General features: G+C 51.4%; 1 protein-coding gene across 2 annotated transcripts in view; it reads right to left on the bottom strand.

The window, feature by feature from the left end:
- Positions 1–8,586: 8,586 nt before the first annotated feature.
- The window catches only part of BAHD1 (bromo adjacent homology domain containing 1), a 34,083-nt gene continuing 32,410 nt past the window's right edge, over positions 8,587–10,259 (bottom strand). For both annotated transcript variants that reach the window (XM_084522720.1, XM_084522721.1), the window contains exon 7: positions 8,587–9,364. In XM_084522720.1, coding sequence (XP_084378846.1) covers positions 9,175–9,364 — 190 coding nt within the window. In that variant the 3' untranslated portion in view covers positions 8,587–9,174. The remainder of the gene's footprint in view (positions 9,365–10,259) is intronic.

The raw sequence follows: 10,259 nt of genomic DNA, 5'->3' as shown, positions 1-10,259 counted from the left end.
ATGGGTACTGGGAGATGAGAAATGCTAGGTGTAAGTTAAAAGAAAGAGAGGCTCAAGCTGGAATTAAGAAGGAACTTGTCCTCGAGCCCCCAACTAAAGCACAGCCAACTAAAAGCCAACTGAGCCCCCCAAAGCCCACCTGTTTTACCAAGACAGCTCCATTAAGCAGGGTATTCCTCAACATGATTAACATCCCCTGAGTTGCTGGGTGGTCCTCACCGGAGTGGCTGAGAGCATCGTGCAGGTTTCGAGGTGCTTGGCAGACACGGGTTTTCTCCTTGCAAATGTGTCAGCATAAAGATGGGGTCGGATATGAGCATTCAAGAGTGGAAAATGAAGGAGGTAGCTCAGGATCTGGGTAGCGGGAAACAGAAGAGAGAAAGCTTCATCTCCTAAAAAATGAACTGTTAGAGAGCATGTGCTGTTTTAATTAGGCAAAGCAGCAGAAGTGACTTGAGCAAGAACTCCAGGACTCCATCCATCCCATCTGGATAATTTTAAAGGAAATGTCAAGAGCAATAAAATAAATAAGTAAATCTGCTTCCCCTTGCTTCCTTACCATGGAGAAATTGGTCTTTCTTCAGAAAAGCACTGGAGACTGTCTTCCCCCATCTATAAATAACTAAAATAGCACATTTTTTTTTCCCCAGATTTTAGAAAAAAATGATTAGGAATCTAACACAGGCATTACAATTCTCACACTAGAAGATGGAGGACCAGGGGTCTGACCCTTTAACAAAGAAATCCTTCTCCACATGGGCTTATTACAAGATTATAACAGCACCTTCCCTCTGCAATGGTCCATCCCAGGGGCTGTGCCCACTGGGGACATCTTGCATGGAGCAGAGGATGCTTTCTGCACTGCGGCCCCACGCTGCCCCATGTCTTGCTTCGGGATGCCCTAATCCTCCACACCACGCTCACTACAACCCTCAGGCTGTGCAAAAGTTGTTTGTTCTCCTGCAGGCCCACAGTCATCCTCCTCAAATCACAGTTTCTCATGAAAACCCTTGCAAAGGAGGGAATTTAAATTGCAAGCCAACTTTCTCAAATATCAGAAAAAAAATAAAATAAATCAAAGTCGGGAGCGTCTCTTCTTGTTGCTGGATGAAGACTCTGGAAACAGAGTTGGCTTTGCAGGGAAGCCCTGCTGCTTTTTCAGCCCCGTGTTTACAGCCCCACACGCCTGCAGGGTTGCTGGCACCGGGCATTCGAGCAGCTCCCGGGGCGTCCCCGCTCCCTTTAGGAAATCCATTCACAGCAGGCGTTTCGGCTTTCATCTTGCAGGGAGGCGAGAACAAAACCCAACCGTGCTCATTTGTGTGCACGACAGCAGCTAATACGGTAAAATAAATGGCACTAACATGCCATATAATTCCCTCTTTATAGACTGTAATTATACAGTGTGGTATTAACTCAACCCTACTTATTTGCTGCACTCCAGCTCCGATACAAAAGGGGAGGATTTGGGAGCTGCGCTTGGAAAAGAAGAAACATCTCCACCACCCCATCCCAGCCTGGGATGGAGGGGAAGCATTTAGTCGCGAGGTCACCCTCAATTTTGAGCAATTTAGAGCTTCATCCCTTGGAGAATTTCATATTCTTGGCCCCAGGCATAGCTGGGGACAGCTGGCGCACGCACGTGGTCCTTCCTGCACCCAGTGCCCCACGTTTTGATCGCCGGGTTCAGGCACTGCCAAAAGCATGCTCAGTGCTTTGAAAAGATGTGCTGCTACAGACAGGATTTTCGAACTCTACATATTAAAAAAAAATAATAAAAATAATTAAAAAAACATTATGTTTATGTCACAGGAGAAAACCCAGGGAGCCTGAATCGTGGCACGAAGGCATATGGGGAGTTCACCTTTTGGAGAGGAAAGGAGAAAAGGTTTCTTACCCACTCTTTCCCAGCGCACTTGATGTTTTCCAAACCACGACGTCCCCGCTGTGGAAAGCAGAAATGCTTCAGGAACAGTCCCAAACCACTTCCCAAGGGGAAACCCCGCCAGGTTTTCTGCAACCATCTCATTCATCAAACACTCAACATGCCTGGCACTGCCATTGCTGCCTAGCACACCGCCTTGCAAACTGTGTTATTTACAGGAGCAGAGAAAACTCAGAGCAACAAAGAAAACTGCTTCTAGCAACCTGCCTGGCGTTTAAGAGATGCTTGCACAGGGGCTGCTTTCTTTTCCCTTTTCTGTGAAGTCAGCGCAGACAAGCAGAGCACTACCTGCAGCGAGGTGTGCGACACGCCTCTCTAAAAACAGAATTAATTTTGGGCAAGGGTCAGGCGGTGCCCAGCCAACACCTGCAGGCATCACCCTGCCCCTCCTGGCTTATTATCATATGCTGTGTGCTTCCCCCGTAGGGTAAACACAAACCAACAGGCTAAGAATTATTGGGCAGCCGAACCCGCTCCAAGCGCCACTCATTCCTACAGAGCACTCCGAAGAGGTTTACGGAGATACGAAAATTAAATACAAAGCTGCAGAATAAATGGTGCTTCCACGCAATGTATTGTGTAAATCCCATTTAAATTGTTTCCTTTATTAAATATCCCTTCCACTTAGAAATGGATTAGCTGCTCTCACTAGAGGCTCCGGCGGAAAAGCCGTCCCATCCCTATAGCAACAAGTGACACGAACGCCACACTTGCTCCCACAACAGCTCCTCAGCCTCGTGTTATCTGCCATCGTGGCATTTCTGATAAATTACTGATTAATTCTGATAATTTCAATAAATTCTGATTAATTACCTCCATCAGCACAGAGCTGTGCTGCAGATTTGTGTCGTGCTGGGGGCTCCTTTGGTGGCCACGCACGCGACCCCGTCCCGTGTCGAATGTGCTGATAGCACAGGTAGGAGTTTTCCAGCAAGGAAGGAAAGACGACTTGCTGGAAAGAAGAGGTGGGTTGGCAGGGGATGCCTGCCCCAAAATCTCCCCCAGGAACATGCAGAGCTCTTAACCTGTATTTTAGACTAGTGTTTGGAAGAACAAGAGTAATTGAAACAGCACGTGTGCCCTCAACCCACTGTTTGAACACCCTGCTGCCATTACAGGGAGGATTAACTTTAAAAGGGCAGATTTGGCTGAATTTCTGGGGTTTGCAGGAGACCGGAGCAGCGTGGTTCAGCTGGTCCCCACCCTGCAGCCTCCTTTCCCCGGGGCTGAAGGGGATGCGCTACCTTCCTGCTGCTGTCTTCCCGCAGGAGATGCCCTCCAGCACCACCCAACTCGGTATCTCTGGAAAAACAGCTTTGCGGGGTGAGGAAGGGCTTCAGTGGGGACAAACAACACAGGCTGAGCTGGGTTTTTATTCAGGTCTGGGTGCTGCTCGTTGCTTGGCAGCCGCTTGCACAGGACCAAGCCGAGCGCTCCATCGTGTGAACGCCACGGCCGAAATCGCTCCCGTCTCTTGGCTGGGGTGAGCTTTGGCACCGCTACAGCCGGTGACAATTAGCAGCATTCAGGCAGTGGTTAAACACAGCCACAGAGCTTGTGGCTTTTGCTCCAGGTGGGAAGATACTTCGGTAACCGGAGCAGACACCGAGAGCCGCTCTGCTTCTGCTCCAGGGGGATGAAGGCAGCGATGAAGCCCGTAGGGAAGCGACTGCAGAAGCTTGTGCCAGGAGCCCCCCGGTGCCTCCCCTGGCAAGGAGCTGCCCCAAAACACAGCCCTGAGCCATGGGGTGAGCAGGTGCACCAACACCCCAAGGCTGCAGTGAGCCACCCCTCTTCCTCTGCAGTCCCCTTCTTCTGCACGGATTTTAATTCCCCAGCCTACGTATGCGCTTTGTAATGCCTCCCGCACCTCCAGCACGCTTATCCCAGTGTCAAGCCTCACCCTGCAGGTGGCTGCAGCCCCAAGCACCAAAATCACCCCAGCAGCCCACCTCTGGACACCACGTGTGGAAGCCAGGGCAGATGAAACTTGCAAGGAGCCCGTGCCTGTTACCTTCATCACTGTCGTGAGGGCACAAGAGCCCAAATTCATTCAACGCTAGCCCCAGGAATGCTGGATGCCTTCAGTGCAGCTCCTTGGGTAGCCAATTTCAACAATAAATCAATTTTTCTTCGACGTTAATCACAGCTTTTCAGCTCACTGTGCATGAAGAGCTGGGATAGAAAATTCTTCTCAATTTTTCTTTTATTTTAAACCGACCCCTGGGAGACATCAACACTGCCTGGCAAAGCACAGCAGCTGTCCAGAGGTGGAGGGCGTGCACAGAGCACATTTTGGCCACGCCACTGCTGATGTCTCAGGGTTTCAGCCCTGGCACTCTACGTGCACTAAGCACAACTTCAAAGTTTCAAGTGGGTCTTTAGCAAAAATCCAGGGTCAGGCACATCACGCCTGCTCACCCCACACTGGCTTGCAAATTTAAATGTCCCAGGATGAGCTCCTTTCTCCCCATGGGAGATAACTCGCAGCTAACTGCACTTCATTATCAAGAAGGTTTTCCCTTTTCAGCCCAAATTTTCTCATTTTTATCCACTCCTCCAGGTTAGTGCTTAACCTTTCCACAGCTCCCCACAGGGAGCAGCATGGTAAGAGGGCTCCTCATTAACGGTGATGGGCAGGGAAATCAAAAAAAGCAAAGATCCTCTGGCAAAAAACAAACCCAAACCCTAATCCCACGAAGATGTCAGACCAGGAACTTAATGAAAATGGGCTAATGAGGCTGGCAGGGTGGCAAGGTGGCTGCTTAAGGTGGTGGGAGCGGTGGCCCTACCTGCACGCATCCATACCCTGCTCCCACCAACAGGGCAATCTCAAAATCTCCCTTTTGAGGCAACCCTGGGGCAAGAGACAAGTGCAAAACCCCGTTGCGCTGCTGCCCTGTGTTTCAAGGCTGCTGTTCCCATGCCCAGCCCATCTGCATTCATGCCACAAACCACGCTCGCCGCTCACTCCCCTCTCTATAATTAGGAGCTAATCCAGCATTGGTACCAGCCGTCACTTTTTCATCCTGCTCATTTTGTTCCCAGAGCTCATTTCTCCCCCTTCCCAGGCACGCAAGGGTCCAGCTCTAATTAAAACACGGTATTATTTATAGAAATAACCCATTCCAAGGGCCAGCCACCCAGCCAAGAGCTAAACCACGGCTCCTCCCCACTGCTCTGCACCTGGAGCTCTGTGGATGCAGAGGGCACCAAAACCTGACACCAAATGCCACAATTTTGGGGCGAGCAGCTTTGGCAGCAGCTTTTTGCCAGTGTTTTGCTTGCAGAGCTGCTTCCCACCGCTGTCCAGGCAGAATCATTTTGGCCTTACCCCCAGGACCTGCTGCTTGCTGCAAGCACCCGAGCTCAGCACCTTCAGCCTGCACTCACCTGCGTTCGGATGCACGGAGGGTTTCCGCCAGATCCCGCTCCTCACAGAAGTGCTGACCCCACTGTGTGGCTTCAGGTGGGTTACCTCATTCCTCTCAGCACTTACACCTGCTTGGGATCCCCCTCATGCCTTTTGGGGATGTCCACGGAGGCGATACAGTTCGTTGGACCTGTCCTCAGCATGCACGCGTCTGGTGCCGTGGGGCGGGGACGCTGCTGGGCTGGCAGAAATGCTGCCGAGTGGACTGTTGGCTTGTAGAGGTGACGCTCCGTGGGGAATGCTTTTCTCAAACCAACCTCTCAAAATGCTCCTAAAGTGCTTCTAAAGCACGGGCTAACACCCCAAGCCTGTGGAGACAGCCTTTGCCACTAACACCTTCCCCTTCTGAAAGGCAAACTTAACTATTCCTATGACAGCAGCTGTTGAGAGCAGACTGGAAATAAAATAAAAAATTCACCCCCCTGGCCGATCCTCCATGCTCTCACTCCGTTTTCACAAGGAGCCTCACCGGTCGTTCATTTCGGGGCTGTGTCCCAGCCAGGATGGGGACCCCGTCCTCCAGGGACAGCCCCAAGCACCAAAGCTCACTCTCCCATCAGCACCCTCCAGGCTCTTCAAGTCCTGCACCCCACAGGTACCCATCCTGAAAAGCTCGGGCAAGAAGAAGAACAGCGTTGCACTGATTTTGTTTTCTAAATCAATACGATTTTTCAAATTTATTTTTTAAGAATTACTTCTAATATATCTTTCTCACAGAAGGAGGGTATAGGGAATGTTCTCATTCCATCTGTAAACACTGAAATACAGATCTGGGAAACCAGGGAAGAGACACAAAAAAAGTGCATTTTACAAAATTATCAACTAAAATATATTTTACATGTATTACGTTTCAATTTAAATTCTACCGGCTGCATTTTCAGTTTCAAAAAATATTTCCATATCTAATAGATTAAAAAAGCATGAAATATTTTCATTATGGATAAGACATTTCGATTCATTTACATGCTGTTTGCACAACAGCATAAGCAACCACGTGAATCTCAAACAATGTTCTTGGCCTGAAGCAGGTTCTAACATGAGAAGAGTCGGGATTTGTCCTCTCCGGACACGGAGCAGAGCCCCTTCCAAGCCCAGGGCAAGCGCAACTTCTCTTCTGCCTGGAGAGGAGCCAGGACAAAGGTGGGAGCGGGGGTGGGGGAGAGGGGTCAGAAGAAGGAATTTCATCGAGTTACTGTGGTTTCCAAGGCTGGGTTTCAAACCCTTCCCTGACTGTGCAGCAATGCTCAGGGTTGGCCTGGCAAGTGGGTCTTGGAGCATCCTGCGTCCGATGGCACTTGTGCTAGAGGGAGGTGGCTGCAGGCAGCTTGCCTGCTCCGGGCCGGGTGGCAGCAGCGCCCCTGCCGAGGCCAGCACGTGCATTTAGGGCTCCCCGTGTCCTCCCTGGCTGGCACCGTGCGGCCACGGCCCCAGGGCGCAGCTGCTCTGCTCCCCGTGTGCTGGGTGGCCACGATACCCTCTATCGTGATGGGCAGGAGCAGCTCTGCTTCTCCAGCGCCCTCCCACCCAGCAGCAGCAGGGAACACTTTCTCTGACACCTCCTGGCCCCCCTCCCCGTGGCATTTTCGGTCACCCGAGAGCCCCAGCAGCGCTCCCAAATCCTATCCCAGCAGCGCCGCTGCACAGGCAGCCCAGCTGTGTCCTTCCAAGAGACCACCAGTGCCCAAGCTAATTGTTAAGGAGAAATCTGAGCAATTACTTTGACACTAACAGTATCTTGAGGTATCAGGGAGATGCTTCTCCCGTGGATTCTCGCCTACGCACCTAGGGTCAGATGTCCTAGAGCAGGGTGTTTGCCCCTCGGCAAGAACAACGGGGCTTTTCCAGCACCTTCTGCAACACCGAGCAGGAATCGTCCACCAGCAGCAGGGAGACGGGTGCCTTGCTGTCCCCCGTGGTAGGTGCCAGCTCTTGTCATCTCCTCTTACGTCTTCTTCTTCAAGACACGTTCCCCTCTTTGGTATGTAGAGCAAATCTCTGGAGACCTCCTGGTTAACAAGCTATGCCCATGTCACGAATTCAATGCCATGGGGTTTTCCTTCTGGGCGTGCAGCCGCCAGAGCGAGCCGATGCCGCTCCCACCAGGGCAGCAGGCAGTGCAGGTAGCGTTGCTTCCACCGACAGGATGACGTGAAAGCAGTTTCAGTGCTTCCACCATTTAACGTGAGTTCGGAAGCCCCCCCAAAAAGCAGAAAGATGCAGATCCCTAGCTCACGGGAGCGGCTCCAGCCGACGCGGCGTTGCTCCTCATCCTTCCCATTAGTGCAATCTTGACACGGATCCCAGCTTGGCGAGGCTGACTCGGCGGACTCTGTTACACCGTCCTTTGGTTTGCTTTAGGATCAACTCCGACAGCTTGCGTTGAAGATAAACTAAAGTCTATCTAGGATCTATACACGTAAGGCAAGAGGCAAAAAATATTTGCGGGGCGTGGGCTGCATCTGTCAGTGCAAGCCCTTCCCAGTACTCAGGTCCTTTCAGGAGCCACAAAGCCACTTTGGTGAGCTCGCTCGGATGACAGGAAGAGTTTGGAGATGAGGGGAAGCTGCAAGGCAGCACTGGGACAGCTCTGCTGGTGGCTTCAGTAGGACACCCAGGGTTACGACAGTGCCGTAAAAGGGGGCTAAGGAAAAAAAGCCAAAAACCACTCAGAGTGTGTTTGCCATTTCTCCCCCCCAGGTGCCTAGCTTCACACTGAAGACGTGGGGTTAAAAGACATTACAGAAAAACAAACTGGGAAGAAAGGAGTAAACCCACTTCTATCGCTACAGCCCTCTGCACCATCAGAGCAAGAGCAATGCTCAGAAGAGAGGAGAAAACGTGGTTTTCACCAACGGAGCCCACTTTGTGTGCTCCCAGCTCCAGAGCAATGCATGCCTGCTGGCAGCGCGCCGTATCGGATGCGTGATCCTTCAGGGAAGGGCACCTAGGACAGATGCATGGCTCTCTGCAATGCCACACTGGGAGGTAAATCCTGCCGGCTCCCTCTCTGCCTCTGAGCTGGAGCAGATTTCCTAGCCTGGCTGCCAAGCCTTAGTCCGGGTGGTGAATCGCAGAACGCCTCTTAAAAAGGTGAGGAGAAGAGAGAGATTAGGAGGGGAAAAAAGGGGGGGGGGGGGGAGAGGCTACCTCTTCCCCCTGATGGAGCAAAACCAATTCAAGCATGACACAACGCCACTCTGCATCCAGGTAGCTTCAAAAGCAACTGTTGTATTTCAGGGGAGCTCTCGCTCACCAGGAACCTTCCCTCTTCCCTGTGGGACAGAGGAGACTCCTGCGCTCTGCCAAGGAACCGGTCTCAGTCCTCCCACTACACATCAGGGCACGAAAACCACAGAACTATCACAGCTTGATTCATCCAACGCACCACAGCATCCCTCCTGCACCTTCCCACCGTCCCCACCAACGATGGCTCTGGATTCAGCTTACTGGCTTTTATCCCCTACAACCCCCTCCTCCCAATATATGCATCTCTAGATACATATATAGATATAGATTTACATATGCAAGTACCTATATCTATATACATATATTTATTTTATACGTATATATTTTCATTTATGCTTTTAACGAAGTGCTGTGCTTTCAACTGCTGCCTTCCTCCGCAGGGATCTGCTCCCGCGCGTGCTGTTCAATCCGAGGAAAGAGCGCTGGGCGCTCTGCTCTGCAAGCAGCACGAGGTGAGTCGCCACGAGCGCACGCATGTCCCAGGCTGCCAGCCCGCCGTCGGCTCTCCGGTGCTGCTCGCCCCTCACCGCGGTCCCACTGCAGGGCTGCACTACTGCGGGTTCTTCAGGATGCGCCCGTGTCTGAAGTCGTAGACGTGACGACAGAGGAAAACCAGCTCGGGGTCAGTGTCCTCGGGCACCTTGCGGTGCAGAGGCGTGGAGTACTCTTCCGAGGGAGGAACCATAATGGTTTTCCTGCCAGGGATCCCTTCGACTCGACGCTTTGCCAAGGCACAAAATCTGCAACGCAACGACATTGGAAGAGTTAGTGTGGACTCCCTTCATCTCTCACCACACAATTTTCACTGTTTGTGTCAGTCTTTCTAACTGGAGACCATGAGCGTGGCTGCCCAAGGATAAGGAGCATGGGGAGCTGTCACCTTTGCTCAATAGGGTGACACAGCTCTCGCTTTTGATCCTACACCGAACTGTACAAAGTGACACGTTGGTTTTGCTCTCTACACTGGCAGGTTCCACACAGTATGAAAGATGATTGCAATTAATCCACCTTGTTGTTACTACTTTGGCCTTGTTTTTGTTAATTAGCCCTGGAAAAGTCTTACACATCAGGGCATTGGATGGACACAAAGGGGCTGGGTACGATGAGGGCAGGGTCAGACACAGCTTTTCAAACTAACTGTGCCTGTTACAGGCAAATAAACAGTACCTCCTGCAACATTTTAGAGCCACCCACAACTCCCCGAGTAAGTGACAAGGCTTTCTGTCTAGAAGAAAACATTTGTCTAGCCAAGCTGCACTCCAACATTTTGCCTAACAGGCATCCACACAAAGTCAGGTGCACAAAACAGCAAAGAGCTGGCTTCAGGTCACAGAATCATTAAGGTTGGGAAAGGGCTCCAAGATCATCTGTCCAACCGTCCCCCTACCACCACCATCACCCATTAAATCAGGTCCCCATGACTGAATGCCCCGTGCACCTACTAGGGTGATCCTGGAGGAGCTCAGGCAAGCTCCTGAGACAACCTCTAACAAAAAAGAACATCATTTTGTGAGCACTCAAGCCAGTTCAGCTTCACGCCAAACACTGGATATGTGCATGTTCCTTACACATGCATGTTTCAAACACCAACCGTGCTACCTGCATCTAGGCTGAAGAAGCTGCCTGCAGCATGGC

The sequence above is a fragment of the Aythya ferina genome, assembly GCF_964211825.1.
Source record: "Aythya ferina genome assembly, chromosome: 5".
NCBI classification, from domain to species: domain Eukaryota; kingdom Metazoa; phylum Chordata; class Aves; order Anseriformes; family Anatidae; genus Aythya; species Aythya ferina.
The sequence above is the reverse complement of the archived record's forward strand: the minus strand, read 5'-3'. Positions and strand labels throughout refer to the sequence as shown.